Source organism: Pomacea canaliculata, linkage group LG9 (assembly GCF_003073045.1).
Source record: "Pomacea canaliculata isolate SZHN2017 linkage group LG9, ASM307304v1, whole genome shotgun sequence".
Classification (NCBI taxonomy): domain Eukaryota; kingdom Metazoa; phylum Mollusca; class Gastropoda; order Architaenioglossa; family Ampullariidae; genus Pomacea; species Pomacea canaliculata.
The window spans coordinates 14,548,288-14,564,199 of NC_037598.1; the positions used below are offsets into that span (position 1 = coordinate 14,548,288).

Genomic DNA, 15,912 nt, shown 5'->3' on the forward strand with positions numbered 1-15,912 from the left:
GTAGAACAGTCAAATAAACTAAGATCAATATTTGTTCTTATGTCTAAGTGTGTGTGTGTGTGTATATACATATGTATGCATTTGAATGTTTTTGTGATGCGCCATTTTAATTGCGAGAGACACAAAGATTACGAGACAATTCAAAATCTTAATTTTAGTAAATGAGACACTAACTTTAGGGACTTTCAAAATTCAAAACTTTAAATTGCTCCTGACATAAGACAGTTAGATTGATTAGACAAAGTATTCAAAAACAACCGCTCTTATCAGTGCACTACACCATATTTGCCAACTCAACAACCAAAGTTATAACTTCGAATAGTATATGTAATTGGTTCTCAAGTTCTAATACATCCTGACTGGCTCAAAATTTTCACACACTATCCATAATGGGAGGAACAATTTCTTCTTTGGACTGTGGGGAAAAAAACAAGAGATTTAACTGATTAACTGATTTTAAAATCAGTCTTTCATTAACTTTTCTCTTCACACAAAGATTTACAGGATTTTTGTATTGTACAATAATGTACGTTATGCTTAGCAATTTTTGTATGTTCCTTTGTACTTGTGTGCAAAAGATGAGTTAATTTGTTTGGCTGTGGGGGTGGGTGGAATTTAGCTATAGACAGCATTTGAATATACAAATTTTCTGTACTACTCATAGACTATGTCTAATCATAAATGCCAGGTCTGCTTTTCTGTTTGATTTCAAAGATAACGGTGATGGTGAGTATAGTGACTGTAAATCAATAATTGCAGCAAAATTCAAAAAGTGTGGGAATTAATGTCTGGCATAAATTCTTATGCATTTTTGTACTAAAATGTGATTGATATGCCATTGACCCTGTATTTATTTAAAATGCACTCATCATATATCCATCCATTCACAGAGCAGTTTCTGAAATTATTTTAAATGAAGTCACAACTTCTTTTTTGCAGGACTGCATTGCTTTGTGAATTATACTTTCCGAATTGTGGTTGATGAAGAAAGACAGAAACAAAGCTGATCCTGCCCCACCAAAAAAAAAGTGTATACACATTTCCATAGAAAATTTCTAATCCATTGTAAAGATATGGGAACTTCTAATCTATTGTACAGATAAAGAAAGACATGTCCATCCCAAGCAGCAATGTGAGATTGTCTAAGGGCTTTTGAAAGCATAGAAAACAATTGAATGATCACTAACCTGAACAAATTGATCATCTACTACTGAAACTGAGACAACTGAAGAAACAGAAACTGTAGAATATTGTATGTTGGAGGCTATGTGATATATATATTGAGAGTGTGTGTGTCAAAGAAATAGCAATTGTATAATCAGAGAAATGTTATACTGTTTAGGTGAACTTGTACGTGAACCAGATTGTACTACAAGAGTTTCTGGTCCTGCATTAAATCACTGACCTATATTCTGGACTGAGGCATAATGACCAACCCTCACAATTCAAGAATTTCTGCACCTTGAATTTCCTTTAAATTACTCTTTAATGAACCAGCTTCAGATCTTGTCATTTGATTTCTTTTTCAGTCTTGCCAGTCAGCATGTGTCTGTATGAGCAAATGTACAAGATCCCTGCATCAGAAAAAGAATATTTGGCTGTGTTTGTCAAGTGCAAGATGTGTGTGGAGAAGTTTAAACTTTCAACACAATCCTCAAAAAGTTGAAAGAGTTTTCAAAGAGTAGTTGCTTTCTTTTCACTCAACATGTGAACCACCATCAGTACTTACCATTAATTTTGGTCTTTTGGAGAATCTAGTACCTAGTGATAATGTTTCTAAAAACATGAAATTGTAAAAAAAGCCAAGTGTCATGCACACTAAATAAGAAAAATTATATGGCTAAATTATTAGTGGTGTGTTCAGGGGTAGGGCACATTATTGTTATTCTTATTCACATTATAGGGCTGATTGCCTTTCCATCTGGGTCACATTTTTATTACATCTACAAGATTCATATTAAGATTCAATGTTCATAGTAAGATTCATGCCATTGTGTAGCAACCAATCTAACTTTATATGCCGTTGTTTCAAAAGGATATGATACTTAAATTGGCAGCATCAAAGTTATAAAGTAAAACCTTAATAGTTGAAAGATGCTGGAATTTAAAGCCTATTAATATAAAAGTTTCACATGATAGATGTACCAAATAAAAAGTGGTGTGAAGTGCTGGTTTAATCGACTTTTATTTAGGCACACTAATTCATGCAAAAATACCTAACTAAATGCACTTCATTTTATTGGCTGGAGAATCTTTTAAGCCAATTAGAAGGAAAGGAACATAATGTAGAGCAAGACTGAAAATCTACAATAAAGAAACATCATTAATTTCACCTAATTGGGGATGAGGACAAACATGTTGTGCATTCTTTTAGTGTAGATAGTCTGCAAACACATGTTTATTACAAGCCGAAATAATTATTTCAACTGTTTTATTGAATGTTGCATATCACTCAAAATTAGTTGAGTTAGTACCTAAAATCCAAGGTTCTCTAAAAAATCCATGCAATCATATACTTACTTCATAACTTCTGTTTAGATACTTTCAGAATTCAGTTCTTGCTAACATTTATTATCTTTTCCATTATTTCATTATTGTTCTTTGGCACAAGTGCATGATTGTCTATGAGCTCTGCAAGCTGGAACCAAATATTAAATAGATTTTGGTGCATGTTCCTGAGCCAGTTCAAGAATTGCTAATGTTAGAATATTATCTGTCAAATCTAGCGTACTCGTCAGTTCATCTTTATCCATGTACTTCATTCATCTTTACCTTGCCATTCTATGCCAACACTTGTGTTTCTTTTATGTTGTTGGTTTGTTTGTAATTTTTCGTGTTCAACTCATTGAGCTCACCTTTACATGGAAAAATGCTCTGCAAATTCAGTTATTATTATTTATAGAATAATATAGTTTGAAAGCGACCATGCTTCACAAGGAGGGCCAGATACTTCAACTGAAAACCATGCATTTGGCAAGGTGCCGATGCGTTATCAACATCTCACACACCAGTCACTATGGAATCTGTTGCTTTTAGAAATCTTTTTTAAAAATACAATAACTGAGAACAGACAAAACGGTGATTTCCACTTTTATGGTGTCGACCACTAGCAAAAAAAAAGAAGACATGAGATTGGAATTCTTTGGAATGCATTGTCAAGGAATTAGTTTCTCTGTGCCAAACTTGTGGAAAAAAATTAGAACAGGCCCATACATCTGTCAATATATTACAAATATTATGAAAAGGCCCTAGAGATTTTTTTTCCTTTTTCTTCGTTGTTAGTGTTAGTCTTGCATTTTTATGTGAAATATGGATTTGGGATGCAGAATGCTGAAAGTGGCTTGCTGAAATATGAATTCCATCTGGAAAGAATGCAAGAAACATATGTTTTCATCTTGTTAGACAGATTGCCTGAATCATTTTTATTGCTCTCCAGTTCTCATGAGATATGTACTTCAGGTGAAACGAAAAGAAACAGCTTGTACAGATTGCTATAGAATGTTAAAGAATGTGCTCACTTATTGTCTTGCCTATCACACACAAAAATCACAAAACTGTTTTAGAGATGCAGCTATGCAGCTCATGGTCTAAACTCAGTAGCAGATATTTTCTGCATTTTGAATCGTATGAAATTTCATCTAGTCTTTCACAAGCAATTATTCAATTTTTCTCTAAAGAGTGTTTTAAAGGGTGTGAGCTAATGTTTTGACATCAGTCAATATTTTATTATAAAAGCTAGAGTTCTGAAAACAGCCTTTCCAGTCATGTTCATCTCTTCTTTTACAGCAACAAATACCACATTCACAAACTGTAACTTCATTACTTGTCTATATTCTGCAATTCTCAATGCCTGAAAAGAGCACTTGCATTTGCAGGAGAAAACACATCTTTCACCACAAATAAAAATCCTTTTAATTCGAAATAACATTTTGTACAATGGTTTGGAAGGTGCAGCCTGCAGGTGACATAAAAACCATGTGCATTTGTGCATTTAGCTCTATTTGTTGATCCCAAAATGGTCTCCAAAAATACATGAGTAGAAAAATATTTAACCAGTAATTTTTCATCAATGGGGGGTAGATTTTTTTAATCCACGTGTGACCTGATGCATTAATAAAAAAAAAAAAACTTGAGGCTATGCTCCACTAAACCTTGCAGCCTACAATGACATTGTCCTCTCAATCCAATCACAGCAAACATCCAGCAGCTACGGAAAACCTTGGATTAAAAGTGACATGAAATATTACTGCAAAGAAAATGCCTTGGAGTACTTTTATTAGAGCTGTTAGTACTATCATACCAATCCCTGGTTGTCACCTTTGTTCTACTTTGATTTTTTTACAGAATGAAACTTCATTTATGAGCTCAAAAAAAAAATAAAGCAGGCGTGAGCTCTCATGACTTTGCATGTCACTCCAGTGTTCATAAAGATCTCGATTGTGGGTGAATGACTTCAGCTGAGTCAAGACAAACTGGTGAGTCAAAAAAGACAAAAACCTCTCAAGAATGGTTATCTCCAGCTCTTTTTCTTGAGGGAAAATTTTGAAGATAAAAGAAGCCAGGTATTCTAAGAAGTGCTTGGTGCTCTGCACAAAATGGAAAAAGTTTAATTACACCTGAGATGTATTCTTCAACTATTCCTACAAATGGCTGGGAATAAACAGTAAATTAAAAGACAAAGTCATAGAGGTGTTTAAGCCATTGGTTGGTAACACTGGGAATTGTCAGAGACAACATACATCTCCTACTGACGCCTGCTAAAATATATCCTAGTAATATGGTACCTTTACCATTTTACCTCAAATCAAAACCCGAATGGCTTCAAAGTGGAACAGAAATTAGTGATATTGTTCATATGTCAACGTTACGAGTCAGCAAACATTTCTGTAAGCAGACTTGTACTCACCCTTTCCAAATGATGTAACACATTAACAGGAGTCCCCTGTTTCTCAAACAAGATGTTCAAATCCTGCCTTGACAACAGTGGCTCCTAAGAAAAATAAACCAATCAATCCTAAACAATCTTGCATAGGTATTTGTAATATAATAATAAATGTGATTTATACAGCACATAATCATGCTCACAAAGGAACATGCCCTCAGCGCCTAAGACAAGTAGGAGACATGGACAGGGTACAAAGGGTTGAAGGAGAAAGAACTATGCAGACAATAAAAGACAAACACAGAAGACACAAAAAGGAATGTTGAAGATAAATGCAGTGCATACATCACACCAGCACAATAATTTGCAACAGTTATCTGGATGACTACTAAGTGACTGCTAGGTGACTACTTGGTGACTAAATCTTCCTTGATTGCAGACCTTCAACTGGTCTAGCCAGTCCCACAGCACAGCGCTCAGTACATCAGGGTTGTCTTCAAGAGCTAGCATGCTCCAAGCCTCATCTGTTAAATTTAGCTGGGTCTGGAATAGGAAACAACGTTGTGATAGTAAATGAAAGGATTCCACAGAAGCTACTTCTTTCAGCTTGGTCATGCCAGTAGATCTCACCAGAAAGACGGCTGAAGGATTTTGTCATATCTGTCTTTATCATCTATGAATGAGAAAATGGTAGAAGTCACATGTGACTTTACACAGCAGACCAAGCTAATTATGCTTGCTTTTTCTTTGTTTCTTTTTTTTTTTTTTTAACACCTGTGATGGAAATAGCTCCAACCCCTTTAAGACAATCCTTTCGATGACAATGATTTTTGCCATAAATTTTTTTAAACATAAAATACAATACAGTTAAATACACATTCTACTCTTACAATCCAGTCAATCAAAATTCCTCTAAGTATTAGCTGAACAAATTTATTTTCCAACAATCTTTGTTTCTTACTTTCTTTTTAATTATTATTTTTTCTACTTGTGACTGTCTTGAATTTTGGTTTAAAATTGTCTAATGACTGTGTTATTCTTGTAAACCGTAAAACATTTATCACCAGATTTGGAAATTCTCATTGAAATTCTTCATGTGTCATAAATTTATCTTCATCATCAAGTTGTGATATAGTTTCTATGTAAATATCTTTCTGCAAACAGTCACTAAAAGAAATGGTATAATTCTCACGCTAATTAATATAATACTGATACTGTAAAAAAGAAATTCTGCCTAAAAATCATCAGTGGTTTTTAGGTACAGTAAACTTGTCACTCGCCTGCACATGAACACATTCACATGCAAGCATGCACATACACCTATACACACTTACCTCTATATACTCTGCTCTGTCTCTGACATAAGATGTATACTCCGTTTTTGCCAATGATTCACAGACAAGAGTAGTGTTGAGGACTGAAAAACCTTTCACATCTAAAGAAACCTCCTGTGCCCGACTTTCTGAAACCCTCCCAGTTGAAGTTGTGCCTTCAGGATCATTTTTTGTTACCTTTGCCTGTCTATTATCATCTTTGCTTTGAAATATGTTTAGTAGACCTTTAAGGGTCGGCATTTTGCCTTTTCCTTCATTTACAGTTGTCACCTGAACTCGACCAGTTCCTGGTGGACAGCCTGATTGTTGGGCGTTGTCATGTGTTTTATCTTGCATCTGTTCAGAAGAAACGCTGTCACTGAGGTAATACTCTGCTGTGTCTTGCATTTTCATGGAAGGAAAGTTTTCATTGGAAATTTCATAACTAGAATTAGAAAAGCTGCTATGGAGTGCAACTTTCTTTTTGCCTTGTGCTGGAACGGCAAGATGGCTGTCATAAACTTTGTTTTCCCGTTTGTCTTGCATCTGTTCTGAAGACAAGTTTTCAGCAGATTGACTATTTATTGAGCTGCAAGCTTCAGAACAGCAGATTTCGTTCTTGGAAGTTACATCAACCTCAGAATCCTGTGAGCTGTTGTCGCTGTTGTAACCATCTGTAGCAAGAACTTTCTTAAATTTCTTGTTGGTCAGGTCCTCAAAGCTTAGGCTGAGTCTGCGTGTAGGGTCAATATGTACAACACCATGAATATTGTCTGGAGATTTCAAAGCAATCCTATGATAGGATGCTGCTTCATGGATGGTACTTGTTTTTGACGTGAATGGTTGCTTGATATTTTTGGGGCTATTCTGGACCTTTTGCAATGTGCTGCCGCACCCAGCCAGCTCTAATTGCCGCTCACAGCATATGTACAGTACCTGCCAGTAAACATACTTTTTTGAATGATCCAGTCATGGAATGAAATATGGACACAATTAAAACATACAAGGTTTTTAAGTACATGAATGCGTGTAATGACACTTATCACCAGAGATGTATGCAAACGTGCACAAACCCACCAATCCAGCAGCAAGTCAACAAAAAGGGCTGAAAGCTGACAGAACTAACAGCAAATGCTTACTTTTGGTATGTGTTTCAATTTTCGGGCTTCATATCCATGTAGCGTATGACTCTGTCGATTAAGAAAGCACCTAAATGTCACTTCTTGGCCACCTTCAATCCTGCACAAGGTTTCATATGCACATTTGTGGTGAGTTTTCATTTTTTCAACAGAATATAATTTTACTCACTTCAACTTTTTTTTTATAAAGAGCGAAAGAATAAAAAAAGACAGAAGAGAAGCCCATGTTGCACACTTTCTATTTCTATAGTTTTCTTCTTAGACCAAGCACTCAGGACTGAAAAAAGGACATGGGTATTCCAGTACCTTTGTTAATACATCAGGCTTTATTTGCCTTTCCACATGCGTTTATTAATGTTTTAAATGCCACAAAAATATGTATTATAAAAGCATGTGGCAATCTTGTCATAGTATATTATCTGTATTGTTTAGTGTGTCCCAGAATGTTCAGTGGTCTAGAGTTTCTCCTTTGGTTGAACAGCTTACCAAAAGCCAGTGAAGGGTGGGGGGCGGGGTCAAATCCTTCACATTTCATGAAAGTAAAGCTAGGTATAAGTATGTTGAAGTCGTGAGAAAATGCTCTCCATGATAAAAGCACCTGCCAGAGTGACCCACCAGTTGAAGGATCTCAGCTCTTGTCTCACTTGGGGAAGAGATCAGTGCCACCTGATGTATAAGCCCAAACAAAGGACATGGATAGATGGCGAAAAACAAGCTATCATGGTAGATCAGTTGAGATCCTAAATAATTTGTGCACCCCATCACCAAGCTCCAGGAAGAGGACAGTGAAATGTGTCCTGCTGGAGCCAAACTACCAATAAAGCTGGGACATTGTACACTACACCAGTGCATAAAAGTCAAAGAACTCATAGGCTAGAACATTACCAGTGGGACATTGAGGGACTGGGAGAGGTCAGATGGCCAGGCTTTGGAGAGACAACAACTGACAAAGGTCAAAGGCTCTGTTACAGAGGGTAGGCAACTAGACATGAGCAAGGACTGGCTCATATGTAAAGAAGTGGGCAAAACTGTCATCATCTGTGCACTCATTTCTGGGAGGCTGATTTCCATGAGCACATCTCCCATGCCTCACAATGTCACCATTGTTCAAGTCTATGCTAAAACTTCCAAGCATGAAGACGATGAAACAGAGAAGTTCTACAGCATAAAGGCAGCATTAAGGAAGGACCTTTTTGAAATGCCAAGATCAGCCCAGATGTATACCAACAATGGGCTGGAATGGTAGGTAAATTTGGCCTAGGTGACTCCAACAACAGAGGCTTAAGACTCCTGGAGTTTACAAGGACCCACTAAGTCATGTTTACAATACCCTTCATCCTCACAAGGAATCCAGTACAACTTGGCACTCTTCAGATGATTTGGGTCATACACAAGTCAAATTCATGCTGCTGCCAAACTGTTTCAAATAAAGCAACAAGGCTATGACATGGTCATATCCAGGAACTGACAAAGGTAGTGACCTTAACCTTGTCTTGATAAGCCTAAAGTTCAACTCAACCAGCCCCTGAACCTTAACTTGCGAAAGCTAAAAGACCCAAACATCACAGAGATCTTCACCGCTCATTTTATAGAAAATTTGCCACCCAAAACACAAGACTGATGTAGACATCCTCGCTGGCAGCATCTAAAAGATTAACTTTCAACAGCCAAAGAGGTTCTAGGGCATCAGAGGAAGAAAACAAACACCTAGATCATCAATGAGATCCTGTGATCAAAGGAAGGCCTTGATGAGAGAAAAAGAAGCCCTCGAGCAGCTTTGAAAAACATAGATGTAAATTGCAACATCAGGAAAGAGAGGAAGGAGAACCAAATCAAGGACTAGCACCAGACCATAGCAAGGGGAAGCACATAGCAAAAATAATAGCAAAAAGGCCTCCCACATAGTGAGGACCCTAACCAAGACAGATCAATACAAAACTTCAGTCATCAAAGTTAACAATGGCCCCCTTCTCACAGAAAGCACTGATATACTAAAACGATGGACTGCATATTGCAACCAACTGTACAACTTCCAGCTGAGGACAGACGCCAGCATCCTCCAAAGCAACATACTACAACCAGAGAGCCTGCAGACCTGCCGGTACTACGGGAAGTGATGGAGAAAACAGTGAATGGAGGGAAGTCACTGCAGGTTGGAGAAGAAACTACAAAAGCCCTGACTCCTCTGTGCCAAAGAATCTGGTAATGCAGAGAATGACTCAAATATTGATATAACCACTAGTCATACTTGTTTTTAAAAAAGGAAACAGCAAACAGTGTCAAAACTACAAAACCATATGCAGAGTGTGTCCCCAAGGTGTCCCCTGTCCCCTAGATGCTGTACAGAGGATGAACAGACAGCCCCTACCGCCCCACTCCACAAGCCTATGAATTGCATAGGTCACATAGTCTCCAACAAAATGTGTTCAGTGTTTACAATCCTCCTATAAAATATAATCCTGATATAAATTTTTTAATTTGCTTGTTTGCTTTTTTTAGGGGGTTGGATGGGTAGCTTTAACTTCGAGATCTCACAGCTTACAGAAGTAAAAGAACCACATAGCAAGAGGCTTACTTTGAAGGGAAAATGATCCTGAAAGGCAGAAGATGTTTTTCAAAATCAAGCACAGCTTCCACCTGTTGGGAAGTCTGTATGGAACAAGGTCTGTAATTTGAATGCATACAGATATTTTGTAGTAAGCACAGGTAAATATCACAAAAGGATCAATAAAATATATTATTATTATCCTTCAGGCATGTTTTCATTAGGTCCAAGACCAAGAACCACCTTATAACTCATGACCTATTTTCTGGTGATTCCATCTACATTGAGTTGTTGGAAACAGGTGAAGGGGAGGTAAAAAATTCATAAATCAATAATCTAGATACTGGGTGTTGTCTCCCCTACGACTCCTGCGGTAATATGATGGTCATCAGATATGAAAGAATGTATAATTAACAAAACTATTTAGTACACTTCAACACCACGGAGTTGTTTGCTTGGGGGTGGGGGGTCTTATTATTTTGATTTTGATCTTGGTTCATCTCCTTTTTTGCAGTTTGAGAGAGTGGGGCAATTCCCCCGTATTTATATATATGCTTACACCTCCTTCAAATGTGTATTAGTGTTTCTATATAATCCAATATATCTTAGCATGGTCTGTTCATTCCACAACACCAATTGTTGATACCCTGATTAATCCAGTGAGACATTGCCTGTAAGAGTAACAGGTATTCCCTAAAATAAGACATCAGAACAGTTAAAAATTAAATTACCTGAAAGGGTTAATGAGGGAAAAGTTCTTGTTCCTGACACCTGAGTGACAAATGTACACCAGTCTGTACACAGTTCTTGCCATTCATCAGAATGGAACAGACAGAGCATTCAGCACCAAACTACCTTAAACATAATTCTAACCTCAGATTTGGGCTGCAATGCACCATGGTATGTAAAGTAGCTAAAAGTACAATAAATTTAGTGTATTTTTGCTAGAAATCTAAAAAGTCTCATGTCTGAAGGATAAAGGAAAACTGCAAAATTAAATTTTTTTTCAATCAAGATAAGCCTACCTTCTTGATCGCACATAATGTACAGCATCCCCACCCTTGATCCTGTTATTGAATACTAAGTAGCAAGCAATCAGAAGTCCTGTACGACCTGAAAATATGGCAAGCTTATGAAGTATCATTAAAATGTAACATTCATTTTTAAATTAACCCCCTAAACAAATTTTTAACAATACAATTATTTTCCTTTTATCTTTTACACAAATTTTCTTTTTCCAGCTTTTCCTTCTCACTCTACATCCATTTTTTAACAGGATTTTATAATCTGCTTTTATAGGCACTATAATATCTTTTTAACTCTACAAACCCAGGTCACTTCAACCATTCATCAAACCAAAACATCTACTTCAGTTCCTAGTTCTCCCACTACAGTTCTCCTAGTCAATTCTGTGTATCCACACTTAGGTGAGAAACAGAAGTTTACTCCATTCCCAATTATCTACATGTTGACCAACCATCTAATATATTTTTTATTTGTTTTTCGCAAGTAAACCAGATTCACTGTGTTCTCACTAATCAAGGTGGTTCTGCTGCCAGCCTGAATGTATCTGCTTCTGAACAACTATCCACTGACAGAGTGACACAAGCAGACATCAAAAAAAAGCCATTCTTAACTACTTAGTTGCTGGTTTCTGTTTCCATCCCTCAGTTGAGTATATTGGCCCACTATTGCCTACCATCACCAAATCATTAATAACAATCATCTGGCTTCTATCCACCACCATTCCTTATGTATACCAGATCACCCAGTTCCCTTATTAACAGTATTGCCATTTCCAACCAGGCATTTGCTGATGTCATCCAGCTGCATGCCTCATGCTACAACTCTTTTCACAAAACAAAACTCACAAGCATTGGATAGGACAACTTTTTTACTCAAACACTAAAATACTTAATAAAATACTGAATAAGCTCCACAAAGACTAAGTTTTCAATGACATACCTAGCCCAGCATGACAATGGACAGCTACTTTGCCAACAGAGAGAGCAAACTGCATGACCTTGACAATGTCAAGCATAGTAGACATGGGTGCCACTCCATAATCATGCCTGCAAAAATGACTGCTTAAGAGCTTCTCTACCAGCAACATACATGCAAGGTATGATAAACTGCTTCTCATTACTATGCTTGTTTTGTAGAAGCAAAAAAAGTTTCAAACATCTTACAATGATTACAGTTCACACAAAATATGGTATTTTTTCAAAATTTAAAGCATTAAATTACAAACTTAGTTTTGTACAATACATAGATAAGACCAGATGACAATATTACATTTTGTTTATTCAGAGTGCATCCTAGCAACAAGAAAAGAATATTTTATTTTCTGAAGTTTTACTTGGGAAGGTCAATGTTTTCAAAAGTGAACAATTTCAAGCTCTAGCTTAAAGAATAATGAGAAGAAAAATGATAAACTTACCAAGCAAAATTGTAGAAATAAACTGAAAATATAAATAAACATGAAACAAATACAAAATAAAGTAAAAATATTAAACAAAGAATTTCAGCACAAAATATTACACTCTAGGACTGATGGTTAAAGGATAATTTTCATTCCAAAGGTAAATAACGTGAGAATGAACATAGACTTTACTCAGGAAAAAAAGCAATAAAACTACATGCATTTCTATTTTATTTCTTCTTTTTCTCCACTTTATCCTCTTCTCTCTCTAACCCCCCTTCACTCATGCTCCTTCTCTCAACCCTCCCCTCTTTCTATTAGCTGTTTACATCAACATAAATTGTTCACCCATATATTCAAACATAAGTTAGTTATCTTATTGCTTCACAAAAAAAGGTTAACTCACTATCTCTTTCCATAAGGCGCTGAGGGTTATAGGAAAAGCCACTTGCATCATTGCCATAGCCACAGCTTGCATGCTCTCCTGGTTCTTGCAAGTTGATGACCGTTTTTATGCCATTTCTGTGATGATCACACATTTATTGCATTCAGTTTTAAGTGCATTTAGCCTTGATACTGACACAAGAAAATGAAACATAAAACTGCTGCTAGTGAGTAGAATATAAAACAACAATGCTTTGATTTAGAACAAGATAAGAAATGTTCATTCACACAGACAAAACTACAGCATAGCTGAACGCAGAGATTCAGTTTGTCTCATAATGTTACAAATTTGATTTGTGTTTCTTTCCACTCCATAATACTGCTCACTTTTTTAAAATAATAATTCGTTTAAATACAAGCAAAACCATGGAAACACAATTATTGTCATTCAGGCTAGTTTGCTCTAGACATCTGTTTCTGAACTGACTTCAACTCTTTTATTTCTTACGGTTTGACTCACTTTTCAAACTGCTCCAGGAACCCATAGTTATCAAAACCATAGTTTGAAGGCCTTGCCATTGCTAATATGTTTTCTGTTACCCTGGGAAAGAAGAATTTGCAAAGGTCTGCTTGTTGTAAGACAAAATGAGAATATATTTACATGAATTTTATATGTATAAAGATAACGAAAACAAATCAAGACAATTCTTTATTTTAAAAAAATACTATATTCAATCATTCTTTTGGAATCCAAACAATTAGCTTTTTGATAAACAGTGTCAAGTGAGTTCATTAAAACAATGTGCACTAATTTATAAATCATTGCTTTGATCAGTACTTCTATAACGAGATTGCCTGAGAGTCAAGAAGTAAGTGTATTGTTCCCTTACTGTGTATCCAGTCTGCAGTTATCTAACATCCCAATTCCTCTTCTTACTTGCAGTTATCAATTACTATATCTCTTTTGCTTATTTCATGGACTTGTGTGCATTTTAGAAAAAAAATGTCAAAGCAATGAAGCATGCTAAAGTAATTTTTGTTACTGTATAAAAGGACACAAGTAATTTTATACAAACCATGAAGAATAAAGGCCCTCAATTGCCATTTGAGAAGCCTGCCAATGGTTCCTAGTGCAGTATTTGCAATTTTGCCCCCCACAGAACATGGCACATTGAGTTTCAGGATTAATCCAGCGTCTTGCTGTTTCTGCTATTTTAGTATATGCTGGTGAAGGAGTGCTCCCTGCACAAATAAGCATTAGCTAAAAACTTGTATTTTATTATTATTATTCATTTAATGGTACCTCATGGCTTAAAGGTCAATAGAAAGAAGACTGCAGTGATGAGAATCAACAAGCAGAAACTCCAGATCCAACTTCAAGGAGAGAACATCCTGGAAACAGACTGCTTTATGTATCTGGGGAGCATTGTCAACAAGGATGGTAGTGTGGATGATGACATCAAATGCCACATCAACAAGGTCAGGCATGCTTTCAACAGCCAGCGGCCCATCTGGAACCCTCTAGCATTATCTTTCTACAGTAAGACCTGCATCTTCAACACAAATGTTAAAGCTATCCTACTGTAAGGTTCTGAAACCTGGAGAGTGACAAACACCATCAACAAATGGCTCCAGATCTTTACCAACCGACATTTATGCCATATTCTGGGAATAAGCAAGATTGAATAGATCTCCAACAGCAGCCTCTGAAAAAAACAACCAAAATGCATCGAAAAGCGCAAATGGGGCTGGATAGGACACACCCAGCGCAAACCAGCTGATATCATTGCCAATCAGGCACTTGACTGTAACCCTCAGGGAAAGAGGGAGACCAAAGCAGACTTGGAAAAGAACAATAGAAAGCGAGGCAAAGGACATCAGAACCACATGGGTCCAACTGAGGGGGTTGCCCAAAACAGGGTCATCTAAAAAGATTTTGTTGCGGCTCTATGCTCCCCGAGGAGTAACAAGGAATAAACTAACATGATACCTCATGATACCAAGACATTAATTATAAATATACATTTTAAAAATTTAGATAAATTAAAATAAATTTAACATTCAACACCTTTACTTTGACTGATAGATATTGTGCCAAAAATACATGAGCACCATATGCTTTCTATGAGACCCATATGGTTTCAGAATTCTTTGCTGCTATGGTATATATAATCACTTTGATGATATAACAGGTTTATTACAGAAATAAAGAAAGAGCCATAAACAAGGTTTTAGGCTACCATTAAGTGCGCAATCATGTTGTATGGTTCTCATTGGTTCAAAAATATTGAAGTCAATGCAAGGAGATTATGGAAAAAAAAACTGGCTATGCTGACCACAAAAATTTTACTTTTACTCAAACAAACATAATCGTTGGCATCATTGTCACCCATATACACATATTCTGCCTTCTTAAGTGCATGCAAAGGCTCTAAATAACAAACCTTCAACTTTCTCTCTTTGAACTCCTGGACCCCACTGAAGATCCTCTTTCCCAGGATGTGAGTGTTCATCTGGATCAGGCTGCATTCTGGGAAATCTCACCTAATGCTACTGATTACTGAGCAATATTATCATAATATGAAATCTGCGTTGTTTAAAAAACTGCTCTTTTGTATATAAATGATAGAAGTCGAGTTGAATGCAAACTGTTAAGGTTTAAACGTACATCTGTATTCCAGAATATAACCCGACAATTCTACTTCTCAAGTTTGATGACAAGTATCACGTCAACAGAACAAGGAGTATAATATTTGTTAATTATTTTTAAGCTGCTGGGAGTGTTGGGGACAACAGATTGAAATTACAATGAAGACAACACTCAACTGCATGGCTAACATTTATAGTCGTGGTACTGTTATGTAACAAATCTACGACACTTTAGAAAGAGAGAAGAGAGGGGATAGCATATTTACCTTTTCAATCAGTTTTAATCAAGCTTACAGCAAAATACTGCTGTATAAACAGCTGCAGCAATTGATGTAAATCGTTTTTAAGCGTCATTCCTGAATTCTGTACGCATGGCAAAGCCATCTTGGTTGTCAGATAGATTCAAGAAAGTACGATGTTCCTGTGAAGCTAAACTGTTCAAATAGCATGGAATTTTACTTCCCGCTTTAACAAATAGTCACAGAATAAACCGAGCTTATTGCTTCTGCTGCTGCTGTCGCTTTCGAAATTTTCTTTCTTTTTACAATAAGCTGTTGCTAGTAAACACGGGAAGAGGG

The 15,912-nt window shown here is 36.4% G+C and overlaps 1 protein-coding gene across 3 annotated transcripts; it reads right to left on the reverse strand.

The window, feature by feature from the left end:
- Positions 1-2,416: 2,416 nt before the first annotated feature.
- LOC112571425 (protein tyrosine phosphatase domain-containing protein 1-like) lies at positions 2,417-15,905 on the reverse strand. Of its 3 annotated transcripts, none has more exons than XM_025250391.1 (14): positions 15,601-15,905; positions 15,130-15,238; positions 13,762-13,927; positions 13,206-13,286; positions 12,708-12,823; positions 12,320-12,341; positions 11,845-11,951; positions 10,905-10,992; positions 9,910-9,999; positions 7,335-7,434; positions 6,217-7,131; positions 5,324-5,425; positions 4,907-4,990; positions 2,417-4,586 (listed from the first exon to the last, which is right to left on the reverse strand). In XM_025250391.1, the coding sequence occupies exons 2-14, from the start codon at positions 15,212-15,214 to the stop codon at positions 4,314-4,316; spliced, it is 2,229 nt and encodes a 742-aa protein (XP_025106176.1). In that variant the 5' UTR covers positions 15,215-15,238; positions 15,601-15,905; the 3' UTR covers positions 2,417-4,313. The 3 variants fall into 3 exon arrangements, with proteins under 3 accessions (XP_025106176.1, XP_025106173.1, XP_025106177.1); XM_025250388.1 differs by having other exon boundaries at positions 15,130-15,245; positions 15,601-15,904; XM_025250392.1 differs by lacking the exon at positions 15,130-15,238 and having other exon boundaries at positions 15,601-15,904.
- Positions 15,906-15,912: the final 7 nt, after the last annotated feature.

Bases quoted from the DNA above. Each gene is read 5' to 3' on its own strand.
- LOC112571425 (XM_025250391.1), bottom strand. From the start codon at position 15,214: ATGCAGCCTGATCCAGATGAACACTCACATCCTGGGAAAGAGGATCTT. The intron at 12,824-13,205 runs GTGAGTCAAACC...TGATCATCACAG, and splicing joins TTCCTGGAGCAGTTTGAAAA to AAATGGCATAAAAACGGTCA. The intron at 10,993-11,844 runs GTATGTCATTGA...CCATATTTTCAG, and splicing joins CCATTGTCATGCTGGGCTAG to GTCGTACAGGACTTCTGATT.